The sequence below is a fragment of the Cupressus sempervirens genome, chromosome 6, assembly GCF_028749045.1.
Source record: "Cupressus sempervirens isolate cs-2001-9-10 chromosome 6, ASM2874904v1, whole genome shotgun sequence".
In the NCBI taxonomy this organism is placed as follows: domain Eukaryota; kingdom Viridiplantae; phylum Streptophyta; class Pinopsida; order Cupressales; family Cupressaceae; genus Cupressus; species Cupressus sempervirens.
Genome location: NC_143123.1, coordinates 4,915,174 through 4,939,933, shown reverse-complemented (window position 1 = coordinate 4,939,933; position 24,760 = coordinate 4,915,174). Strand labels below are relative to the sequence as shown.

The following is a 24,760-nucleotide window of genomic DNA, read 5'->3' as shown; positions in this document are numbered from 1 at the left end:
GCCGATGTATTTATATCTATGTATACTTATATAATAAATAATTAAACAAAGCTTATGTATAGCGTTATATACACATAAAAGCAATATATACATGAAATTGAACTTACATATCTGGACAGAGGCATATCTCTTCCATTAAAATCACCTTAGACTTCCATTGATGTTGTTAGTTAAGGTACATCACAACCTGATTGGATGATATAATTTGCTTGATTTGCTATTCAACATTTATCCTTAACCACAACACATGTATGTGTTGGATGCGGTAATGAGCCCAACTCATCTTTTAACATTTTCTCCCAACCACAATGTTTGTGTTGTTGGTTATGGTACTCATAATCAAAATTGGGCTTGGTGATTTACTTGATTCCTAATTCAATATTTTTCCTCAAACAATTTCATTGTAATTGAGGAATGTATGTTTGAGCAAATTCTTACAACAAAACACAAAATGTAACAGTTCAATTGCTATTGAAACAAAAAACATTAAATAAATCTTTTCAAAGCATTCATGGTTACATGAACAATCTCAATACAATAAAAAGAAAATAATAGCAGGTGTTAAGAAAATACTGCAAAATAATAATTGAAAACCAAAAACAATGAGTGAGCATCTAAAATAAAATGGTGAAGATAAATTATTAAAAAACCGTTGGATGAACTAGCTCCAAAATCCTCATCACGAGACTTGTGTCAATGACTAATGCCACCAGACCACTGTTAGTACCAGAATTATGAAAAACTTACTCAAATTTGCTCTTTCACTGCTAAGATTCTTGACAATATTTTCCAATGGACATTGAACTGCTATATTTGGATTAAAAGTTTTTCCCATTTGCCTTGCAACTATGGAAATTGTGCATTGCACACTATGATGGAGCAATGTAGATCGTCCATATAAATAGAGTGAAGCTTCTGTAGTGCAAGAGAAGAGAGACAGTTGTCAGAATCTTGTTTAGAGTAGCCTAAACAACAATGAGTGACTCATCCATATGAAAGCCACACACCGAACTCATAATCCAGACAAGAGGAATAAGAATAAAAAATGCCCCACCGTACATAATGATCAGAATCACATTAACAAAATCTCATCCTTATCAGTCACAAAACACTTTGGATAAACAAATGTTAATGCCAGGGATGATTTTCCCATTGCCCTATTTTAGTCCTTCTTGTTTTAGGGCCTAAAAAGCATTGATTGTTTGAAATTAAGGTTTGGGGACTTTTACATCTCATAGACCATGGCTTCCTGTTTCATACTCTAATTTTTACTTCAATTTTTAAATTTAAGAAAATAAAAATAATTAGTTTTAAAAAAATTTATTGAAAATTTAATCTTTTCAATTAATAACCATTTCAGTTTAATGGGACTGTGGACTTTGCAAAATGCTTCCATGGTAGGATGAGGTTTCTTTACTTAACTACTCATTTTATAATAGCTTATTGTTATTTATATTTAAGATTTTTTTAAAATAATAAATTATTTATTATTATTATTATGAGTTTCTACTTAGAATTTAAATTTAAAGTTTGAAATTATTATTATTATTTATTTTGTCAATTATTATAATAAAAATTTTGAAAAATATTTTGTTATTAAGGTAACTATTTTAATATCTTCTAATTTTATAAGTATGCAACCTACCTAATAAGTTATTTAAAATTAATAATAACTAATAATAGCAGTACATAAATGTTAATTTAGTTCAAATAGTTGTGTTAAACATATTTTTATCTAACTGAATTGTTTGCTTCTTGATCAATTTTTTTTTGACTTTTATATAATTTTAATTTTTTCAAAAGTTCAAATATTATTTGACAATTTAATAATTTATAAAATATTATAATTTTTTATTGTCTATAAATAAAATTTATTTAATAAATGAAGTAATATTGTAATATATGTACTATTTTAATGAATAAGAATATATTATCATAAATTCTTTCATAAGAATTTCCAAAAACTCTTCATCGAATATCAGATGCTCATTATAATTGTGTGCTCCATTTCATCAATTTTTACATTAGCAATACACCATTTTTGTTTCACCTGATTTTTCCATAGGACAAGCAACTCTGTTCATAGGAAAAAGAAATAGCCGTCCGTAAGGAGTGTAATGCCAGAGTTACCTTCCAAAATTAACGTTTTTTCTCTCCTGCCAGAGTTACCTTCCAAAACTGCCAGCTAGCAGTGGACTTTTTAGAAAGAAATGCCAGCTAGCAGTGGAGTTTTTAGAAAGAAATGCCAGCTAGCAGTGGACTTTTTAGAAAGAAATGCCAGCTAGCAGTGGATTTATCTAAAATATAAGTCATTGCCACTGATTGCTACACGCAAATGAATCCCATACAGAAAAAGAATAAGCACCTTTTCCACCATATTTCAGTTCTCTTTCGCAAAAGCCCTCCAGTTTTTTCAACTTTTCGATTTCTCTGTTCACTTTTGCCCGCAATTACTCCAGGCAGGAACTCGACGCAACGCGTCCTTGTTTGTAAACGAATTTTGCAGATCTGACAATGACAGACAGTCATGTGGATGGGGATGATATGTTATGGGATGACCATGGATTTGGACCATGGGGGAATTCTTCAGCTGCATAGCCGGCTCCTCGGGTTTTCACAGTTTCAGTCGTGGGTTTCATGATTTTTTCTGATTCGGTTTTGGAATCTAGATTTCGCGCGTTTGAATATGTCAAGCAATAATCAGAGTCTGCCGGAGGTGAAGGCCAGGAGATCGAACAGAAGAAAATTTCTGCCCGGGTGTTGCCTGTGCTTTTCCTCGTCTCGTGGCAAGGGTAACGAGAAAATTGTTGCGTATGAGACTTCTTCGTCTGATTCAGAAGTCCATCCTCAAATTTCATCCCCCAAATCAGTGCCGCTGCCTCCATCCTGCAAACTAGTGCCTCTCTCTTCGAACATTGCTTTTCCTCACCATGCAGGTAGGTCTATCGATTTCCCATCCTACCTTAGTTTATTTTCGATTTGCATGTATTAACGAACGGATATTAATTTCATTAACAGCTGGGATAGATGATCAAGTGAATAGTGTAATTCGACTTCTTGAATGGGAGGACGAAACAAATGTCGCCGTAGCAGTTATTTTACACGGGTTTGGCGGCTTGGGGAAAACAACCCTGGCAGATGCTGTTCTTGCCACACTCGATTTGCAAGGATGGGACTGTTTTACTGCTGTGCCTTTCCAGAGCATGATAAACAATCCGGATGGACAGCGAGACGCGTTTGAAAACATGAAAGCATTCATTTACATCGACAATTGCATGCTGAGGAAGAAAGATCTTGACAAGCTTGTACCTAAGTCCTGCAAAAAGGTTAGACTTCTCCTCACTGCTCGAGATGAGATGGTTAGAGACGTGATCTCAGGCTGTGGGATCCTTACACGCGTATACCCTGTCAGACCCCTCCATTCTCAGGATGCCTTGGACTTCTTGTGCAACAAAATGGGATTTTCTAGCAGGATGCAAATACCCCAGCATCATATGTCTCAGATCAGCGAAATTGTGAAGATATGTGACGGCGTCCCCGCTGTTCTAGAGCGGATAGGAGCATATATATGTCATAGCCTAGACAAGAATGAAGCTTACATGCGAGTAATTGATTGGAATAGAAGTGGAAAACCTTTTAGTACCGCAGAAGAGTATATTATAGAAAAGAAGGGCCTTCTCTTTGACCTGGAAGAGCTTCCAGCCTCTGCAAAGGAAGTTTTTTTTGACATTTGCTCATTCTTCAATGGCTGGGATTGGGATAAGGTTTCCTGTATAATGGGTGAGGATGAGCTGAATATCCTCACAAGGAGAGCTCTGTTGTTGAAGAAAGAGGAATATGAAAACAGGGTGATGGTCCGCCCTATCATTTTGACTGTAGGTCGCAACTTGACAAGGGGCAAACGATTCACAAGTGCGCATGACTTGACTAAGGTGCTGGAAGGAAACAATCTGGTAAGGAAACACACGATTCCTTTGAAACCTGTCATTGCTTGCTATAGTTTATTTTCTCCAGTTTCATATTTATGTGCTACCAGGATGACATTCGAGGCATTAAAGGGATTTGGTTGCAAGACAACATATCTGAACCTTTCCTTATTTCGGCTAAAGAACTTGGTTGGATGCACAAGTCTCTGAGAGTGCTCGCCCTTGGGCACATGACGATAGTAATGAACGGGCAGTATTGTACACAGCAATTCAAACAGATTATTTATTTTCAAGCTGGACCGATTCCATTCATTCCATTTCATCCTACGATGTTTCAAGAGTTAAGGTGTTTGGATTGCAGATTAGCTCACAGCAAATATGATTTGAAGCTAAACAAGGCAAGTAGACTGTAATCTATTCTTTTGACCTTGCTCATATAATATAGTCCAAAAACGCAGTTAAAAAAACCCCTAATTAACCTTAACGCTATTGCCTTGCAGATGTCCTCAAAATTGAAAATATTATGCTTGAATGGTGGTCGATTTGAGACTGGATGTAATTTTGGGAGGATGCGAGGTTTACGGACATTAAAATTGACAGAGTTTAACAGCTTGAGTATCCTCCTGAAAACCTTGGATTATTAGCCCTATTGGGAGAGCTGGATCTAGGTGGATGTAAAAAGCTTAAGTTGCTGCCAAAAAGTCTGGGAGATCTAAAAGCTTTAAGCAAATTGGGCCTACGATATTGTAAGTCTTTACAAGAACTGCCAAACTCGCTTGTCAAACTCAGATCTTTGAAATATCTAGATCTTAATTCTTGTGAGCGTTTGCCACAATTGCCAGAGGATTTTGGGTTATTGAGCTCTCTGGAAGAGCTTGACTTGGGAAATTGTTCACGGTTGAAAGAGCTTCCTAGTAGTTTTGGGAAGCTTTGCTCATTGAAGCTGTTAACCCTAGTTAGATGCATTAGTCTCAGTCACCTGCAAGATGATATCAGAAATCTGTCAGCTCTGGTCAGAATACAATTTGTGGGCTCCTGCCTTGTAAGTATTCCGTGCAGGCTTATCAAGTTGGTAAAAGCTCTTTCATTCGATTGGTGTCCACAGTTGACGAATCTTCCAAAGCGGCTCATTGAATTTACAAGTTTAAGATATATGGACTTTTATGGCTGGTTGAGTTTAGCATTTATCCGCTCCCCTTACTGGGAATTCTTCGCCACCCAGAGTCCTCAATATTTCCAGAATGAAGCAACCGTCCCAAGTTAGCATCCGAGCTAGGTCCATAGACTCGCAATCAATTTTTTCTTCATAGGTATTCCTGACTTGGCTCTCCAGTTTCAAGATCTTCTCTTCATAGGTCTTCTTGGCTGTCATCTGCAGCTCCACGATCCTATCATTTTCCATACTAGCTAAATCTTCATGGCAGTGCTTATTATTGTACCTCATCAGCATTCTACAAACGGCTCTACCTTTATGCTGGTGCATAAGAGAAACCAGTGCATTTCTGTAATGGTATGGGCCTAATGAAACGCTTGTAGGGACATAAGCTCCTCTTGTTGTTGATTGTTTGAGGAAGCTGGGAACTTTGAATATGGACACATCCGAGGGTGATCGTAGGCAATTAAAATCGGAAATCTCCTCCATGTTAATTATCCATTCCTCTGTGTTGATCCATCCATGTTGTTCTCTATCGCTACCTAATTGGACTGGTGTATCATCAGCTTCGGAATCCAACCCGACATTCTGTGTGACAATCGATGAAATACCATGCATATCTCCCATAGCCATAATCCCAAGAAAATACAAGTTTCAAAAGAATGCTCAACTTCAAAGCATATCCTTCTTGGAAGGTAGAGATATTTATCTCAGCAAACAATGAGTGTTTTTCCAACTATCCAGAGACAGACATGACACTATAGTCTTTCAGAAATTGTCAATATTTATCAATAAAATTCAGCAACATTCCAAATATTCTAACTAATAGAAATAGCAGCATACTCATTCCAATAAGCCAAGCAAATGCAAAAATAGTATAATTAATTTATTACAAAATTTAAATAATTATCTATATGTTACTGGGTGACTGAATCTGAAAGTTTCCAGTCACCAGTAGCATGCGAAACTTTCAGATTCAGTCACCCAGTAACATATAGATAATTGTTTAAATTTTGTAATAAATTAATTATGCTATTTTTGCATTTGCTTGGCTTATTGGAATGAGTATGCTGCTATTTCTAGTAGTTAGAATATTTGGAATGTTGCTAAATTTTATTGATAAATATTGACAATTTCTGAAAGACTATTAAGTAAGATTCCCTAGAGTCATGTCTGTCTCTGGATAGTTGGAAAAACACTCATTGTTTGCTGAGATAAATATCTCTACCTTCCAAGAAGGATATGCTTTGAAGTTGAGCATTCTTCTGAAACTTGTGTTTTCTTGGGATTATGGCTATGGGAGATATGCATGGTATTTCATTGATTGTCACACAGAATGTCGGGTCGGATTCCGAGGCTGATGATACACCAGTCCAATTAGGTAGCGATAGAGAACAACATGGATGGATCAACACAGAGGAATGGATAATTAACATGGAGGAGATTTCCGATTTTAATCGCCTACGATCACCCTCGGATGTGTCCATATTTAGAGTTCCCAGCTTCCTCAAACAATCAACAACAAGAGGAGCTTATGTCCCTACAAGCGTTTCATTGGGCCCATACCATTACAGAAATGCACTGGTTTCTCTTATGCACCAGCATAAAGGTAGAGCCATTTGTAGAATGCTGATGAGGTACAATAATAAGCACTGCCATGAAGATTTAGCTAGTATGGAAAATGATAGGATCGTGGAGCTGCAGATGACAGCCAAGAAGACCTATGAAGAGAAGATCTTGGAGCTGGAGAGCCAAGTCAGGAATACCTACGAAGAAAAAATTGATTGCGAGTCTATGGACCTAGCTCGGATGCTAACTTGGGACGGTTGCTTCATTCTAGAAATATTGAAGACTTTGGGTGGCGAAGAATTCCTAGCAAGGGGAGCGGATAAATGCTATGAACCCATATTTGAAGCTGTTAACCCTAGTTAGATGCATTAGTCTCAGTCACCTGCAAGATGATATCAGAAATCTGTCAGCTCTGGTCAGAATACAATTTGTGGGCTCCTGCCTTGTAAGTATTCCGTGCAGGCTTATCAAGTTGGTAAAAGCTCTTTCATTCGATTGGTGTCCACAGCTGACGAATCTTCCAAAGCGGCTCATTGAATTTACAAGTTTAAGATATTGAACTTTTATGGCTGGTTGAGTTTGGAGAGGCTTCCCGAAGGTTTCAGTCACTTGAAGTCATTGGCCGAGCTAAATATGGCACGGTGTTCTTCGCTACAAGAATTGTCGAGTGATTTCCATTGTCTTCCATCATTGCAAATTTTGAATTTGGAATGGTGTGAAAAGTTAGAGGGAAAATGGATGGACAGTCTAAGAGATATCAAAACATTGGAATTGGTCCACATTGTTGGAAGCCCAATGTTGGAAAGCCGGTGGACAGAAATGGTAGAGGAAGGAGATGTGGGGCCTTTTGCTGTAACTAAAGGCTGGAAGGTGATTTTATTCTTTCTCATATTTCAAATGGAAGGACTCTGAGATGTGTACGTCTATATATATGAATGAACTATTTTTTAACGTATCTTCGCACTACATTTGTCTTGCAGATTTGGAACAATGTAGAAAATGTAGATAATATGTTGAATAAGGCTGCATCAAAGTTGTTCAGCGGGGAGTGCCTTCTTACTGACTCCCATGGAGAGCCCTTTTCTGTCTCCACCGTTGCACCAAACACTCTCCTCTTTCTGCTCTATCATTATCCCTGCTGTCGAAATAGTTCTGTAAATTATCACCGCATATGGAAATTACTGGAAGAAGTAGTGAAGCATGAGCACCCACTTCCTTTCCAAATGATTTATGTGGGCAAATGTCTTGGTGAGTTATCAAAATGTATTGCAGAAAGAATTATGGCGTATGCTTCTGTCGACTCTGATGCTTACTTTTTCTTCAGAAAAGCATTCAATGTTAGTTTTAAATCATCTATCAATTTTCCCGAATTTGTGGTTACTGAGGTTGTTGCAGATGAAGGTGGTCGTAAACACTTTTCCTCATGGGAAAATGTTACGGTATCATGTGTGCAATTTTTGTTGACTAAATCTACACTATATTCCCGCCTCCAGAAATTGGGAGAAACACCACAGGAGAGTAATGGGAAGTTGCTGAGAGGATTGTTCGATCCAGCAGAATCAAGGCAAAGTTCCATCTTCCTCAGAAGCTCAATAGAACATGTAAGATGGTTTTACATTTCACTGATTCAAGTCATCCTGATAGCTGCATCACTCCAATCATATCACTACTTACACCAATCTTTCATCTGTTTGACAACTGCAGATGGGAGTTGATCAGCTACATGGAAAGACAGTTTTGCTTTTAATCAGTGTGGATAGAGGTCTGGAGAAAGCTTTTCCGTGTGCTAGTGAAATCTGCAGGATACAAGTTCTACCCATTCAAATATGATATGAATGAGTGGCATGATATGGGTAACTCGTTATGGCCAGAACAGGCACCACAGCAACAGCAACCGGAACAACAACCGCAGCTGCAGCCGGAGGCACAGCAACAGCCAGAGGCACAGCAGCAACCACGGTTACAAGATCACCATCTACTGGGTTTGTTGCACAGCCTAATTGTGTCTCCACCATTTCCTCATGATGCTGACCAGGCAGATCGCGATGGTCAGAATGAACCCACGAATGTCGTCTGGCGCATTCCTCGTGCAGTAGAATTAAGAAATGCAGGGATCAAATTTCAGGAATGCAATGGAGGCATCAAAAGTATTAAATTTGAGCAGAAGAGCTCCACAATTTATCTTCTTCCCATCCAAATCACAGACTACACTGAGGTTCTCTTCCGTAATCTGATTGCTCTTGAGCTGTGCAAGGCATCTGAGATCAATTACGTGTCGTGCTACCTGAGCTTAATGGATGACTTGATCGACTTAGAAGAAGACGTGTATTTGCTCAGAAAAAGTGAGATTGTTACAAGCTCCCTTGGAACTGATGTAGAGGTTGTCGAACTATTCAATAGTCTATGTAATGGAGTAACCTTGAGTGGCACCGATGCCTTCAAACAACTCAAACAAGAAGTATATAAGAAATACAAAAGTAAATGGAAGGTGTGGGGGGCAAAGCTTGTGAAGGAGCATTTCTCATCACCTTGGAGAAGTTTAGCTGTGGCCGGGGCAATTCTTGCACTGGTGCTCACAACTCTGCAAACTGTTTACACAATAATTGGAGTAAAGAAATAGCCTCTATGTTGTTTCTTTACGTTTTCCAAGCATCTTCATATGCTTGTGATTACGAGGATGATAGAAGATAGGTAGCTTAGTTATTTGTACTAATCTTTATCCTGCATCCCATTACTTGTAATAAGTACCACACTGCTGATCAAGCACTTGAGGCTATGCCCATTATTTGTAGCAAGTACTAATCGTATTGAGTGATGATTCTTTATCATTCAATATATGTAAGAATTCGCATGTAGATAGAATTAGGAACACCATTCTAAAATTTACCTTGTGTTGATTGATGTCGCATATGTCATGAAAAGCTTCAGTATAATTATAATCACCATAACAATAATTTAGCAGGAATGTGCTTCTAAGGGACTTTCAATCCATGTCACTACTAGGGAAGAAAGATGGTTGATTTTTTGTTTTGATTACGTGAAAACAGGTTTTAAGGGGACCTGAAACCTTTAACAAAGTATCAAAGAGTAACTAACTAAAGAGTTCAGAAAATAAAAGACCTTAGTAAACAGAAAAACTAATTAGCCGATAGGCTTTCCCTATGAGATTGCCTGCAATCGAAATTTGTCTCACACCTGAAAACTATTGCCCATAAATGGTTTCAGACGGTTTCAGACAACATTGAATGGCTTGTTGCGTTGGAAAGTAACAATCGATCAGTCCAATCTTATCATCAAAGATTTGATCAGATCAATTACAATTTGCACCTTACACGTATCGCGGGAGTGCAAAAAATCCCCACCCCTGCCAATGTCACGGGTCTGTGGTTTATTTAGAAAAATGCAGTCATTTGTGCCTACGCATATGCATGGAAACAGGATGTTCAGTATTGGACTGGAAGTCTTCGATTCAGAAGGGATGTCTAACACTGTGGGTAAAGTATGCAATTTCTGGCTCACGAGTTTGATTTCCATCCCCTCCACTCCTCAAAATCCTTGTGATACGAGGATTAGTTTTGGTTTTAGGGTTTACAACAAATTGCATTGATTTTTTGCAGTGTTCAGTTTGTGTGATCGGTTTGGTTGTCTTGAACTAAAATTGCGCAGTGGTGCCAAATAGGCTCAATGATAGTAGTGTGAGGATTTATTTTGAGCTGTTGGTTGTTTCACCATTAGTCAGATTCGTTTACATCTTGGAATTCAGCTGTAAAATTAACGCTTTTGATTTTTTCTACGAGTTCTTCTATATTTTAGTTTTTACTAAACTAGGGTTTTGGATCAATGGTTTCATTGTTTCAATTTTCCATAGAGATTGATGCGTTTTATTATTTGTGTTTTGCGCGGAGGTGTTTTTCTAAACTTGAATTTGTGGCGAAGTCAGAAGCTGATTTATTTTTTGATTTTAAGATCCAATTGGTGCGAATGGTAGATGGGTCATGACATCCTACTCTTGATTAGACAGATTGATGTTGCCCTAGATGGAGAGGCTCTACACTCTTCGGACGCCAGAGGTTTCTTCAATTTTGCCTCTATTCAACTCATCCATTACACGCCATGATCGCTACCTTGGTAAATTGTTTGAATTTTGATTGCTCTCAAGCTTTGCTTCTTTTAAACTTCCCTCATCTTTCAAAACCTCTTTTGTAGAATTTTTTCTGGTTCTTTGAAAATGGCTCCAGAGGCATCTACTGATGCGTTCTGTGACAATGTCGGGGGCCTTTGCGAGGGTTACTTCAAGCGAGCATATGTAACATTTCTCGCAGGAGATGGAGATTATGTGAAGGGAATTGTTGGACTGGTGAAGGGCCTGCGCAAGGTTAAGAGTGTGTATCCTCTGATTGTGGCTATTTTGCCTGATGTTCCGGACTAGCACAGAAGGCTTCTGAGTAGCCAAGGCTGTATTGCCCATGGAATCCAACCTATTTATCCTCCAGAGAACCATATCCAATTTTCCATGGCGTATTATGTTATCAATTACTCAAAGCTATGGATTTGGGAGGTAGGTTAGAGCTAAACGAACGAGAAAGCATATAATCTCTTACATTTTGCTTTTCCCCTTGTTTTTTTTGGTTTAGGATTTATGTAACTTTGTCAAAATTTGTGCTCATTTATAGTTTGAGGAATACAAGAAGATGATTCTGGATGCCAACATTCAAGTCTATGATAACATTGATCATCTTTTTGATCTGCCAGACAGACATTTCTATGCAGTTGTGGATTGCTTTTGTGAAAAGACTTGGAGTCATACTCCTCAGTATAAGATGAGCTACTGCTAGCAAGGCCCTGAGAAGTTCCAGTGGCCTTCTGAATTAGGACAGCCCCCTGCTCTGTATTTTAATGCCAAAATTTTTGCGTTTGAACCGAGCAAATTGACCTTGGACAGCCTACTACACACCCTACAGATCACCTCTCCCACGCCTTTTGCCGAGCAAGACTTCTTGAACATGTTTTTCCAGAAGATTTACAAGCCAATTCCCTTGATTTACAACCTTGTCTTGGCTATGTTATGGTGCCATCCGGAAAATGTGGAGCTGGATAAAGTAAAAGTCGTGCACTATTGCGCAGCTGTAAGTATCTTCATTCTTTGCATACATGAAATTTATACAGTACACAATTTTTACAACTTTTTCTGGTTTATGATGCATCCGTTGCAATATTTGCAGTTTATGATGCATTCTTTGCAATATTTCTGGTTTATAATGCAATCTTTACAATTATTTTTGGTCTATAATACGATCTTTATGATATATCTGGTTTATACTATAATCTTTTCAATATTTCTGGTCTACAATAAAATCTTTACAAATGCTTCTGGTCTATAATACAATCTTTACAATATATCGTGTTTTAATTATGATCTTTTCAATATTTCTGGTTTATAGTAAAATCTTTAGAACAATTATGAATTGATGAAAGTTTTTAATGATATAGGAAAGAGAGACGATCTATTTCACTCTGTTTAAATTATTTTACAATTTTATGGCCTATACAATTCATGTTACACTGTATGTTCTTACCTCACCGTTGATGTTTCTGGTTTATAATATAATCTTTACATATCTGAATTGAAGTATGCAAGTTTTTAACAATCTATTTTCAAGATGATTTTCATCGTTTTAAAATAAAAACTTCCAAATTTAGGCCTATAAAATTCATATGTTACCTGAGCGTGGATCCACGGCGGTGCAGGGATCGAAGCCGTGGAGGTACACAGGAAAAGAGGATAATGTGTAGAGGGAAGACATAAAGATGCTTGTCAACAAGTGGTGGGAGATTTACAACAATCCAAATCTGGACTTCAAATGGACAGACGTAATAGTTGATGCTCAGATCACCATATCTGGCCTTCAACAAGTGACAGAGAATTCCTTATTGGCTGCCTTGCCCAGGATTTATCCTGCTTTCACATCTGTGCCCCATGCTGCGTAGTAATCTGGGATAAAATTTAGATGTTTATTTCCTGAAGAAAAAAACAAGCACAGATGTTTTCTTTATCAGATATACAAATCAATTGCTGCTGATGGTTTTACCTTTGCGTTGCTTCATTGATGGTGTACTTGGTTTACCAGTACAAAGAAATATGTGGTTTACCAGTACGAAGAAATATGTTACCTGTACTCACATTTGTACTATTTCTCATTCAGAGCTTTTGGCAGAATTTTGTTTAATAAAGCATATTTATTTATTTTGTCGAAGGGTTTCTCACGAAAAAAATGTGTAAATCGTTGGTAGAAAACTGAATAAGGAATCTTTAATCTTTAAATGGACAATGAAAATGTCAGATAATCAGGAAAGTGCGGACCGTGCATGGAGATATCCAGTGCTGAAATTTTTCATGACAAACTGATCAAAACGTTTTTGGAACGCGTGGTTATGGTTGTGACAATGAAAGTTATCAAAATTTTAAATTATCAATGATTTCGCTAGAATAGGAGAGATTATTTCTCATTTAAACATGTTCTTGAACTCTGTAGTTAATTAATGATTGAAAGTTGACATCTCGTGGCAATTGCTGAAAACTTTTTTTCTGATAGGTTTTCTTCCTTTATTTTATTTGCTCAAGTGATTGATGCTTGTATTGCATTGGGTTGGATAGACAAGGCACATGATATTTTGATGAAGTAATTGCAGCTGAGGTTCGAGTAGGAGGGCATATGCACCGAGTTGTGGTGTCAAAAAGGTGACAAGCCTTTTTTTTTTTCATTTTTCAATAGCGCGCACGCGCTATTGTGCGTACGCACTATGGTTCGGGTTACCCAAACCATAGTGCGTACGCGCTATTGTGCGTACGCGCTATTACGCACAATAGCGCGTACGCGCTATTAAAAAGCAAATTTTTTTATAAATGATGGGCTGCACACCCGCGGCCCATCATATTAACAGTGATTTTTACTGTTTATAAGGGCAGCGCACACGCGAGTTGGAAAACAATTCATTTTCAACATCCCTTGCCAATATGCCTCCTCGCTGACAAAATCCAAGATCACCAGCACGCCGACGCCGACGCCGTATGTAATCTAAACTTGACTTTGCATTATTTTATATGTTTTTCATATTGTTTTATAAGGTTTTTACAATTTTTACTTAGATTTGTTTATTCATTTGGATTTCAATTGATTCTTTATCAGGAAATGTCCATAATCAACCAGCAAATCCACAAAACCCTCAAGAACCTGAAGAACCTCAAAACCAAAATCCACAAAACCCTCCTGAAGAACAACAAATTCCACAACTTGAACCAATTCCAAGACCTCCACCAGGCACACAAGAAAATATATTAAATGAAATTGAGATAGGCAAAATTGAATTAGAAGGACTCATTGGTCGGTTGAAACAAGCTGGACAAACCAATCCAATGAGGGCTCAATTGGCATCATCCCTCGAATCCATTAAGACCCAGATAGCCTCAGTTACTGGTCAGTTAGATGTTTGGCGGGTTAAGAGGGAAGAACAAAAAAGATTTTATGCAAATAAATTGTCATATGAAGATGTTAAAAAAAAAGAAATACCAAAAGGTTCAATATGTGCATTATTTAGAAAATCCGGTGAGCAAAATACTGTTAGAGAGGGTACTAAACGATTCCCCATCCATTGGTGTATACATGATGCTATGAGAAATCATTTTTGGGATAGATGGTGGATGGTTTTTGATGCCCCTCCTTGCAACAATCACGAGTTCCCAATGTATTTTTTGAAGAAATTGTATTGTGAGTTTGTCCTTGGGGAGATCCTCAATTATTTTGATCTATTAGACTCCCACGGTAGAGGTGGGGGGTCATCATTCGAGAGGTCGGGAGCCCGTCGTGACCTTAATGTAGTTAGGGCACCTGTGGTCAAGCCACAGCGTGAGCATGTGACTATTCCTTCAGTTGTGAAGGAACATGTAAAGGCCAGCACTCTAGGGACCATTAATGCTTTGACGCAGACCCTCATCCATTCCACGGGCCCATTAGTTGAGGGGGAGCCTTCTGTGCGTCGTGGTCACATGTGCACTTCATGCGGATCCTTATGCACATTTGGCACTCATGCTGGAGATGCTGCGGATGATGGGCTCGTCACTGATCAGTTCTTGAACGAAACATTTGGCATTGACACACAGGTAAATTACAATTATAATTTACTAATTTGATCACATTTCATATGTATAGTGAATGATTAATTAATTAGCATCTATTGACATTGTTCAAAATTCAGGGTCAGAGTGTTGCCGAGCCTAGCAGCGATGCTCCGGCCCCATTTTTTGTCCCCTCCACAAGTCCAGAGGTATGTATCGATTTAATCATTTAAATTAATACATATATTTATTAAGTTATCATATTAAGGATTGACAAAAAAAATTATGCATGTGCATCAGTTCTCCACAGGACCCTCAACCTTTAGTATGGACTCAGAGCATAGACATCGTACGAGCTTTGTATAGGTACAGTTGTTTCATGTTAATTTAATTCATTTGATTATATTTGTTTCATGTTTCATGTTACATGTAACGTGTATTGTATGACATGCAGCTCATGACGTCGGACACACCTCATCTCCGACAGTCTGTTGATCATGGAGTGGCCGCAGCTATGGCTAGCTCACAGCCATTGATTGAGGTATGAAAGAATTTTCTTCGTTTTAGTTGTTGTTTATAATAGTTAGTCTCAAAATTTCTAATGTTATTTATAAGTGATTATATTTATTGAATTGTTGTAGGGTCTCGTCACGCTTGATCGTCCACGAGCCTTCGAGGTGGACGTACAGAGTGACTATTTGATGGCGGTAAGAAAATAATTGATTTTGTGTGTACATATATTTGATTTCAATGTATAATAAATACTGATTCATATCTACTTTGTTTGTATCAGCTCGAGTTGGAGAAGAGCCTCAACAAGAGGACGAGCGAGCGTGTCAGGAGGACCCTATCATCTCCACCATCTCCCTCGACACGACGACAGAAGACGTTGAGAGATTTGTTTCCTTCCCCTCGTGGGAAGGAAAAGATATAGTTGATCTAGACATATATATATAGGCATCAGTGGACATATTCGATACACATTTGATGTATATGACATTTTATATTTGATGTATGACATTTATTTGATGTATGACATTATTCGACTTATGACATTATTGGTTAATATATGGTATGTTTGTTCATATGCGACATTATTGGTTATCATAATATATTATGTGTTTGTTAATGTACATGACATTATTGGTTATCATTTTATATTATATGTTTGTTCATGTATGACATTAAATAAGATATGTTCGTGTATGACATTAAATTAGATATGTGCATGTATGACATTAAATTAGATATGTTTATGTATGACATTAAATTCAATACCTAATATGTTCGAAACTTTGATAGAATATTGAGTAACAATAAAATTTATCACTATTTAAGCATAAGTTAATCATTTGCAATATGTCATTGTCATATGATTTATGATCTTGTTCATGCTTAAAGTTTTCCTTCTCTATCATTTGTTTATCAAGTTTAATTCAATACCTAATTAGTTTGAATTTTTGATACAATATTGATTAGCAATAAACTTTATCAGTCAAGATCGATTAGGACCTCCTGACAATAAACTTTATCAGGCAATATTCGTGGACCTCCAGGCAATTGGTCACCTAAATGAGAACCTTGAGATTTATTAGGAACTCCATGAAAGAAATCAGTAGCTTGAGAAGCTCTCCATTTGTTAAGCTTCAATACATAACCACCATTCTTTATCATCAATTAAAAAATGTCAGAGATAGTAGAGAAAAGATGGATTATTTGCAAAAAAAGTCATTTTAAATATCATAAATGTAACATAATCACTGATAGTTTTTTGTGTTTTCATACATTAATGATTGTAACATAATCACCAGTTGATTGGAATGCGTTGTTATTATTCTATAGTAACTAGATTAAGGTAAAAATAAAAGTTTAATAAATAGTTGTTATTATTCTTACATTGTTGGAAACAGGGGCAGCGTGAAGGATCTCTGATATTTTCCAAAGTGGTGTTCCCAAATGCACACAATGCCACCAAAGACTCCAAACTTGGATTTACCTTCACCAATTGTTTCCTCCACCTCTACACACCTTAAACAACTTCAACCAATATGTTTCTAAGGTTTCCAAACCCACAAATCTTCAGTAGATACAAAAAAAGAGGAAGAGGGATTCTTTTTTTAGTTTTGTAATAATGGTAGAGGGAAAATTATAAACATTTTTTTCATTTTTAGATTGGGCTTTTTGCGTGAATAAGAACGATAGTTTGTGAATTGTTATCTTTTATCAGAGAGGAGATGCAATATATTTCAAATCTTTGTATTTAAATATATTCATTTGAGATGTGTTGTTCTTTCTACCGGTTTGGTTATCTCTGATAAACTTTATATAGTAAATTGTGTTTGTGCATATAAGGAAAACTTTGAGTTTCGCGTATCACACAATCTAAAATAAATCATTTTGATCTTTCCCCTTGATTTGCTGATTGTGAATATTTAATTTAGAATCTTTGAGTTCTTAGTTTGTATTTTCTTATTTGTAAATTCTCTCATCTACCTCATGTCTATGGATAGATGATAGCTTGCCTTCTGTGCCTTCCGATTAAAGGCATACCATCAATGTTATTCATTGAATATCCTTTGAGGGAGCTGTAACTTTATATGCAAGATATATCATTATTGGCAATCATAAGAAAAGACTCAATAACAACACATTGCTTAAGTTTCTTCAAAAATATACCAAGCCCAAAGGACCATTTTGCATTATAAACTTATGGTTGCAACATTTTGGCATCATTTGGAATGAGCTAGTTCGTATTGCCAACACCAAGATCCACCATCTCAAAAAAATTAGTTACGCCTTTGACAAGAGAATGGTTGGGGAAAGACGTGTTTAGAGTGTTATCTTTGTAGTCTAAATATAGGCTCACTAAAATTTCATCTACAATGAATACACTTCTAAGTTCTTCTTCAAAGATAAATATCTCCAACACCAAATAAGTACTAAGCACTTCATCCTCGTATTCCACTTGGAATAATTCCATTAATCCTGTTATGGGATGGCATAAAAATGTATAAACCTTCTTCATATTTCTTTTGAATGTCTTCATGATCCTCCAATGCTTCTAGTAGCAACCTTTCTTCTTGATGTGGTGTATAATCAAATGAGAAAGCCTCATATTCTATCTGTCTGTTAGGGTGAGGAATATCTTTTATCTTCTCTCCATCAATCCCTTCTTGCTTGTGTTGATCTATCAAGTTTCTTGGATTAACATCAATGGTTGGAATGATATTAGAAGCTTCAAATATAAAAGAATCAAATTCTAGAAAAGAGGCATCCATTGACAAACTTTCATTAATTTTATTATCAACAAGTTCCTTCTCAATAGGAGGAACAACTAAGAAAGTCACCAAATCAGTTGGCTAAGAGATGTGTTCATTGTCATATTCAACATGCAAATGATAAGCCCCTGCACTGTTAGAAAATCTCCCTTCAACAACATGAGGTGTTTGAAAGTCTCTTTGATTGAAAATCATTAAATTTTTATAATGAAAAACAAAGGGGGATGAAGGTTTTTCTTCTTTCTTTTTAACCTTATTTTGTAAAGGCATCTTTTTGGGATAAAGATTATGATAATTTTCAGATTGTGTTGCCTTCACATAGCTTGAATTTTTATATTTCATTCTACTAATCAGCATAGCATCATCTATCTTTGCAACTTCTTTTTTAGCATCTTCCAAATTATGCATTTCTTGGAGCTTTAACTAGAATTTAATTTCAATTTCTAAAGATACACAATTGCTTATTTTCAGTTGGTTAGTAGGATGGAGGAATTTTTCTAGTACATCTATTGAATCTATATACAAAATCCCTCATAATTTCACTCTTCCTCATTTGAATTTGAAAGAAATCTATTAATAACTTGCCAACATCAACTGTAGGCTTAAATATCTAAATAAATCTTACCTTGAGATCATTCCAACAAGTGACACAACCATCCTACAAATTCTAAAACCATTTAGCAACACTCTCAATAAAGCCATGAGAAAATAATCTGATGAAGACATCCTCTTCTTGCACGCCAAGAATTCCACAAGCAATTGTAACTTCTTTGATGTGGTCATCTAGATCTTGTATTTTTCCTCCATCAAGTGTTGGGATGATTTCTCTTGACCCTTGGGTAAAGATGAATACTAGACAAAGCAAAGGGCCCAATATGAGCTTCCCATGGTTCTCTCGCAACCAAATCCATTGTATATAATGAAACCCTCTATTCAAATATTATACAAGATAAAATCTTCCTGTCATCCTCTGTACTTGTAGGTAATGCATGAATGTTATGTGAACAAATATGGAAACCTGTTGAGAAGTATAATACTTTGCTTGCACCTCATTTTGTGGTTGTAGTGTGTAGTTCTCTGCGAAATCTACAACCGAAACAATGGTATCCAGTGGAAACGTATCCTTGCACAACTTGAATTGCAAATCCAGCCATCGAGCTCTATGGGTATGCCTTGCATACTCGTAAATAATGTTTTCACGAAAAATCTTCATGAACTCATACACTGGAATCTTTTCAATGACTAAATCACATCTTTTACCATGTTTCCCATCTTTTAGAGCATATGTCACTGTCTTAAATTTTCCGTAATCTACTATTTCATTTCCAATTGCATGTGTACTATCCATATGTTGACAAGTTGATAAAAGTTGCAAAGAACCACAAAATAAGCACGTACCATCCAAGCATGATGTCTTGTAAAATTTTTGGCCGTCCCCTATTTCACATAAAATGTTGGATATAAATTCCCTTGAAGATCTTGGTGGCTCATTTATGTCACAATCCTGCAAAACAAACTGAGAATGCAATATTACACATATATGCCTAAAAACATCAAAATGGTTAGAAAATTCAATATGTATCCTACAACAACAATTTGTGCGTGTGTGATTTATCTTCACATAAAAAGGTTTACCCATCTCAAAAAATCTTTGACTTATTCGAATTTGAGGATACATACCAATAAATTTTGCAAAAAATTGTGTCTGAGTTGTGTCCAAAAAATGTTTCGCATGTGGTTCGCGATTTTGGCTACCAATCCTCCTTACAACATCTCTTTGATTAGGGGAAACACGTGTGTTATTTTTCCAAAAATCTTTGATCAATGATTTCAAGGCTTCACTAATTTCTTTATCCTTTCGCGGTAGTCTACCGCTAAATGTCCATAACTCATTTTTTGTTGGATCTTCCAATCTCTCACGCCTTAGCATGGCTCTCCTTAGAGTACCTCTACCAATTTTTAATGTTTTGCTTGTCTTTCTCATGAGTCGAGCTTTCTTCATTTGGCTACTTACTATTGTCGATGTAAGTACTCGTCTTGCGATATTACTATCTTTGGTGCGTGATTTAGAACCCACTTTTTCATAAGCATTCATTAGATTCTTTACAATGTTTTTTTCATTTGAATCATCCATCGTTCTTAGCCCAAGAATCTTCATGATAGGCCTAAATTTTAAATTCCTCATCATTTCAACAAATAATTGGCATTGACCTGTAATATTTAATTCATCAAAAAATAATCTCCACATACGATTAACTTTTCTTTGACAAGTACGCTTGCTAATCTTGTCAGGCATTGATTTCAAAATGTTACTATCAATATCAATCAAATATTTTGGTCTTCTAAAACGAATTCTAGAAGGTGTTATAATCTCTTCAATTCTCTCAACATTTTGAACATCAACATAAGGTTGAGTGTATTGCGTACCTTGAATCGAAGATGATGTGCCTTGGCAATAAGATGCAAAAGATGGAATATCACCTACTTGATGTGTTGATGTTGTGCCTTCAACATGACATGATGGAGTGCGTATATCGTCGGATCTACAAATCAGTGTCTCTTCAACATGAGAGGACGATATGACTTCAACATTGGAAGATGGTGTAGCGGATGATATGACTCCAACATTAGAAGATGGTGTAGCTTCACAATTCAATTGTCTTCTTGAGCGTAACAGTCTCATTCGTTCTCTTTGTCTTTCCAATTCTTCCTCTTTGTTTCTTGGTACCGGTGGTTCTTGATCCTCTTCGAAAGTCAATTCTTCATTATTGCTTTGCAATTTTCTTTGCTCACGTAGTAATTTCATTTTATCTCTTTTAATTGCCAAATCTCTCTCCCTATCTTCATTTGTTTGATTTTTTGGTTTCTTCCTTGGCATGATGATGATTTCTACATGTCAAATTATTCAAACATTTGAATTACTTAAAATGTGTAAATTACAAATTATTCAAATACATATAAAAATTATAATTATTTGAATGAATACACAATATATATATAAAACGACTTGTCAAATTTCTAACCATTTCGAAATAACATTTCATTGAAACATACAAATTTTAATGAATTCACTATATATTAAACAACATGTCAAATTATAATCAAATTTGTATCTATATATCAACAAACAATATTTAAAATAGATTGCACTAACCTTTTCTATACAAGGAATATTCAAAAAGTCTTCAAATCGTGTATCCAATGATTGAATTTGGTGTTTGCTAGCTTCCAAAAGTGTTTGCCACCTTTAAATAGTGTTTGTTAGCTTGAAATAGTGTTTGCCACCTTGAAAGACTGTTTGCTGTGTTGAAACCCGTGATTTCTGTCAAGATAACAGAGTGCAGAACAAACCAAAAGCAGAGAATGAATGAAATGGGCCCCAAAGTTGCTTTTTGACTATTTTTAGGTGATTTCACATAGTGCGTACGCGCTATAGTGCGTACGCACTATAGCGTGTACGCACTATGTGAGAACACATCACTCTCCACCCTCCCTACTCTCTCTCTCTCCCTACTCGCTCTCTCTTCCTACTCTCTCTCCCCTCTCCCATCCCCTACACTCTCTCTCTCTCCCCTCTCCCATCCTTTACTCTCTCTCGCTCTCCCTCTCCCACCGCCTACTCTCTCTATCTCTCTCACCCTCTCTCCTCTCCCATCCCCTACTATTTAGATCTCTCACACACACTCCCATCCTCCCTCTCCCACTTCTTACTCTCTCTCTCTCTCCCCCATCCCCCTACTCTCTCTCACACTCTCACATCTGCTACTCTCTCTCCCATCCCCTAAACTCTCTCTTTTACAGATACACACTCCCATCCCCCTCTCTCTCTCCTCTCCCATCCCCTACTCTCTACTCTCTCTCTCTCCCATCCCCTACTCTCTCACACACTCTCTCCCATCCCCTACTCTCACTCTCTCTCTCTCCCATCCCATTCTCTCTCTCTGCCACCTCCTACTCTCTCTCACACTCTCTCCCATCCCCTACTCTCTCTTACACACACTCCCATCTGCCCCTCTCTCCCATCCGCTACTCTCTCTCTCTCTCCCCTCTCCCACCACCTACTATCTCTCTCTCTCTCTCAAGTTCTCTCTCTCCCTCTCTACTCTCGCTCTCCCATCCCCTACTCTTACTCTCTCTCTCTCTCCAATCCCCAACTCTCTCTCACACTCTCTCCCATCCCCAACTCTCTCTCACACTCTCTCTCATCCTTTCACTTTGTCTCTCTCATCTCGTACTCTCTCTCTCTCTCTGCCACCTCCTACTCTCTCTCACACTCTTTCCCATCCTTTCACTCTGTCTCTCCCATCTCGTACTCTCTCTTTGCCACCCCCTACTCTCTCTCACACTCTCACACTCTCTCCCATCCCCTACTCTCTCTCTTTCATAGAAACACACACACACACACACACACATACACACACACACACTCCCATCCCACCTCTCTCTTCTCTCCCATCCCCTACTCTCTAGATTTTTCACACGCACTCCTATCCACCTCTCTCTATCTCCCTCTCCCTACTCTCTCACACTCTCTCTCATCCCCTACTCTCACTCTCTCTCTCTCTCTCCCCCATCCCATTCTCTCTCTTTGCCACCTCCTACTCTCTCTCACACTCTCTCCCATCCCCTACTCTCTGTTACACACACTCCCATCTGCCCCTCTCTCCCATCCGCTACTCTCTCTCTCTCTCTCTCTCTCTCTCTCTCTCTCTCAGGCCACTCTCTCTCTCCCCTCTCCCATCCCCTAAACTCTCTCTTTTGCAGATACACACTCCCATCCCCCTCTCTCTCTCCCCTCTCCCATCCCTTACTCTCTAGATCGCTCACACGCACTCCCATCCCTCTCTCTCCTCCTCTCCCACTCCCTCTCCCACCACCTACTATCTCTCTCTCAAGTTCTCTCTCTCCCTCTCTACTCTCTCTCTCTCTCCCATCCCCTACTCTTACTCTCTCTCTCTCTCTCTCCAATCCCCAACTCTCTCTCACACTCTCTCCCATCCCCTACTATCTCTGACACTCTCTCTCATCCTTTCACTCTGTCTCTCTCATCCCCTACTCTCTCTCTCTCCGCCACCTCCTACTCTCTCTCACACTCTTTCCCATCCTTTCACTCTGTCTCTCCCATCTTGTACTCTCTCTTTGCCACCCCCTACTCTCTCTCACACTCTCACACTCTCTCCTATCCCCTACTCTCTCTCTTTCATAGACACAAACACACACACACACACACACACACACACACACACACACACACACACACACACACACACACCCATCCCCCCTCTCTCTTCTCTCCCATCCCCTACTCTCTAGATTTGTCACACGCACTCCCATCCCCTCTCTCTATCTCCCTCTCCCTACTCTGTCACACTCTCTCCCATCCCCTACTCTCTCTCTCTCTCTCTCTCTCTCTCTCTCTCTCTCTCCCATCCCATCCCATTCTCTCTCTCTGCCACCTCCTACTCTCTCTCACACTCTCTCCCATCCCCTACTCTCTCTTACACACACTCCCATCTGCCCCTCTCTCCCATCTGCTACTCTCTCTCTCTCTTGGGCTACTCTCTCTCTCCCCTCTCCCATCCCCTAAACTCTCTCTTTTGCAGATACACACTCCCACCCCCTTTCTCTCTCCCCTCTCCCATCCCTTACTCTCTAGATCTCTCACACGCACTCTCATCCCTCTCTCTCCTCCTCTCCCACTCCCTCTCCCAGGTCACCTACTATCTCTCTCTCTCAAGTTCTCTCTCTCCCTCTCTACTCTCTCTCTCCCATCCCCTACTCTTACTCTCTCTCTCCCATTCCCAACTCTCTCTCACACTCTCTCCCATCCCCTACTCTCTCTCACACTCTCTCCCATCCTTTCACTCTATCTCTCCCATCCCGTACTCTCTCTCTCTGCCACCCCCTACTCTCTCTCACACTCTCACACTCTCTCCCATCCCCTACTCTCTCTCTTTCACAGACACACACACTCTTATCCCCCCACTCTCTTCTCTCCCATACCCTACTCTCTACATCTGTCACGCACACTCCCATCCCCCCTATCTCTCTCCCTCTCCCTCTCCTACTGCCTACTAGATATCTCTCTCTCAAGTTCTCTCTCTCCCTCTCTCTCTCCCATCCCATCCCTTACTCTCACTCTCTCTCTCTCTCTCTCTCTCCCATCCCCTACTCTCTCTCACACTCCCATCCCCTAATCTCTCTCTCTCTCTCTCTCTCCCATCTCGTACGAGCTCTCTCCGCCACCACCTACTCTCTCTCACACTCTCTCCCATCCCCTACTCTATCTCTCTTACACACATTCCCATTCCCCCTCTCTCCCTCTCCCTCTCCCACTCCCTCTCCCACTGCCTACTTTCTCTCCCCCATCCCCTATTCTCTCTCTCCCCTCTCCCATCCCCTACTCTCTCTCTTTCATAGACACACACTCCCATCCCCCCCCTCTCTCTCTCTCTCCTCTCCCATCCCCTACTCTCTAGATTTGTCACACACACTCCCATCCCCCCCCTCTCTCTCCCTCTCCCACTCCCTCTTGCACCACCTACTATCTCTCTCTCTCAAGTACTCTCTTTCCCTCTTTACTTTCTCTCTCCCATCCCCTACTCTCACTCTCTCTCTTCCATCCCCTACTCTCTCTCACACTCTCTCCCATCCCCTACTCTCTCTCTCTCTCTCTCACCCCCATCCTGTACAAGCTCTCTCTACCCCCCCTACTCTCTCT

At 38.6% G+C, this 24,760-nt stretch overlaps 4 protein-coding genes across 10 annotated transcripts; all 4 read left to right on the top strand.

Annotated features, from left to right (window-relative positions):
- The first annotated feature begins 2,345 nt into the window (after nucleotides 1–2,345).
- On the top strand, nucleotides 2,346–12,895 carry LOC149550706 (uncharacterized). Of its 4 annotated transcripts, XR_016352566.1 has the most exons (5): nucleotides 2,346–2,936; nucleotides 3,019–3,953; nucleotides 4,037–4,324; nucleotides 4,427–4,672; nucleotides 12,397–12,895. XR_016352566.1 is itself a non-coding variant. In XM_089786272.1 (4 exons), the coding sequence occupies exons 1-4, from the start codon at nucleotides 2,687–2,689 to the stop codon at nucleotides 12,439–12,441; spliced, it is 1,518 nt and encodes a 505-aa protein (XP_089642398.1). In that variant the 5' UTR covers nucleotides 2,346–2,686; the 3' UTR covers nucleotides 12,442–12,895. The 4 variants fall into 4 exon arrangements, 3 of the variants coding, with proteins under 3 accessions (XP_089642398.1, XP_089642397.1, XP_089642399.1); XM_089786272.1 differs by lacking the exon at nucleotides 4,427–4,672; XM_089786271.1 differs by lacking the exon at nucleotides 12,397–12,895 and having other exon boundaries at nucleotides 4,427–5,016.
- On the top strand, nucleotides 6,085–7,141 carry LOC149550708 (UPF0481 protein At3g47200-like). The gene has a single exon (XM_089786277.1). The coding sequence runs from the start codon at nucleotides 6,370–6,372 to the stop codon at nucleotides 7,009–7,011; it is 642 nt and encodes a 213-aa protein (XP_089642403.1). The 5' UTR covers nucleotides 6,085–6,369; the 3' UTR covers nucleotides 7,012–7,141.
- Nucleotides 6,960–9,532, top strand: LOC149550707 (uncharacterized). 2 transcript variants are annotated; one of them, XM_089786275.1, is made up of 4 exons: nucleotides 6,960–7,518; nucleotides 7,629–7,896; nucleotides 8,044–8,249; nucleotides 8,353–9,532. In XM_089786275.1, the coding sequence occupies exons 1-4, from the start codon at nucleotides 7,282–7,284 to the stop codon at nucleotides 8,476–8,478; spliced, it is 837 nt and encodes a 278-aa protein (XP_089642401.1). In that variant the 5' UTR covers nucleotides 6,960–7,281; the 3' UTR covers nucleotides 8,479–9,532. The 2 variants fall into 2 exon arrangements, with proteins under 2 accessions (XP_089642401.1, XP_089642400.1); XM_089786274.1 differs by having other exon boundaries at nucleotides 6,965–7,518; nucleotides 7,629–8,249.
- A 133-nt stretch (nucleotides 12,896–13,028) lies between the features above and the next one.
- On the top strand, nucleotides 13,029–15,855 carry LOC149550705 (uncharacterized). 3 transcript variants are annotated; one of them, XR_016352567.1, is made up of 7 exons: nucleotides 13,029–13,387; nucleotides 13,611–13,715; nucleotides 13,836–14,806; nucleotides 14,902–14,970; nucleotides 15,062–15,127; nucleotides 15,216–15,302; nucleotides 15,403–15,445. XR_016352567.1 is itself a non-coding variant. In XM_089786276.1 (5 exons), the coding sequence occupies exons 3-5, from the start codon at nucleotides 15,219–15,221 to the stop codon at nucleotides 15,693–15,695; spliced, it is 291 nt and encodes a 96-aa protein (XP_089642402.1). In that variant the 5' UTR covers nucleotides 14,902–14,970; nucleotides 15,062–15,127; nucleotides 15,216–15,218; the 3' UTR covers nucleotides 15,696–15,855. The 3 variants fall into 3 exon arrangements, 1 of the variants encoding a protein (XP_089642402.1); XR_016352568.1 differs by lacking the exon at nucleotides 13,029–13,387 and having other exon boundaries at nucleotides 13,407–13,715; XM_089786276.1 differs by lacking the exons at nucleotides 13,029–13,387; nucleotides 13,611–13,715; nucleotides 13,836–14,806 and adding an exon at nucleotides 15,555–15,855 and having other exon boundaries at nucleotides 15,403–15,468.
- Nucleotides 15,856–24,760: the final 8,905 nt, after the last annotated feature.

What these genes read in the sequence shown, in the direction of transcription:
- LOC149550706 (XM_089786271.1), top strand. Translation starts at nt 2,687, where the DNA reads ATGTCAAGCAATAATCAGAGTCTGCCGGAGGTGAAGGCCAGGAGATCG. An exon ending in TGCTTTTCCTCACCATGCAG is followed by an intron (nt 2,937 to 3,018) that starts GTAGGTCTATCG and finishes TTTCATTAACAG; the next exon opens with CTGGGATAGATGATCAAGTG. An exon ending in ATGATTTGAAGCTAAACAAG is followed by an intron (nt 4,325 to 4,426) that starts GCAAGTAGACTG and finishes ATTGCCTTGCAG; the next exon opens with ATGTCCTCAAAATTGAAAAT.
- LOC149550708 (XM_089786277.1), top strand. Translation starts at nt 6,370, where the DNA reads ATGGCTATGGGAGATATGCATGGTATTTCATTGATTGTCACACAGAAT.
- LOC149550707 (XM_089786274.1), top strand. Translation starts at nt 7,282, where the DNA reads ATGGCACGGTGTTCTTCGCTACAAGAATTGTCGAGTGATTTCCATTGT. An exon ending in CTGTAACTAAAGGCTGGAAG is followed by an intron (nt 7,519 to 7,628) that starts GTGATTTTATTC and finishes TTTGTCTTGCAG; the next exon opens with ATTTGGAACAATGTAGAAAA. An exon ending in TCAGAAGCTCAATAGAACAT is followed by an intron (nt 8,250 to 8,352) that starts GTAAGATGGTTT and finishes TGACAACTGCAG; the next exon opens with ATGGGAGTTGATCAGCTACA.
- LOC149550705 (XM_089786276.1), top strand. Translation starts at nt 15,219, where the DNA reads ATGACGTCGGACACACCTCATCTCCGACAGTCTGTTGATCATGGAGTG. An exon ending in GCTCACAGCCATTGATTGAG is followed by an intron (nt 15,303 to 15,402) that starts GTATGAAAGAAT and finishes GAATTGTTGTAG; the next exon opens with GGTCTCGTCACGCTTGATCG. An exon ending in AGAGTGACTATTTGATGGCG is followed by an intron (nt 15,469 to 15,554) that starts GTAAGAAAATAA and finishes TGTTTGTATCAG; the next exon opens with CTCGAGTTGGAGAAGAGCCT.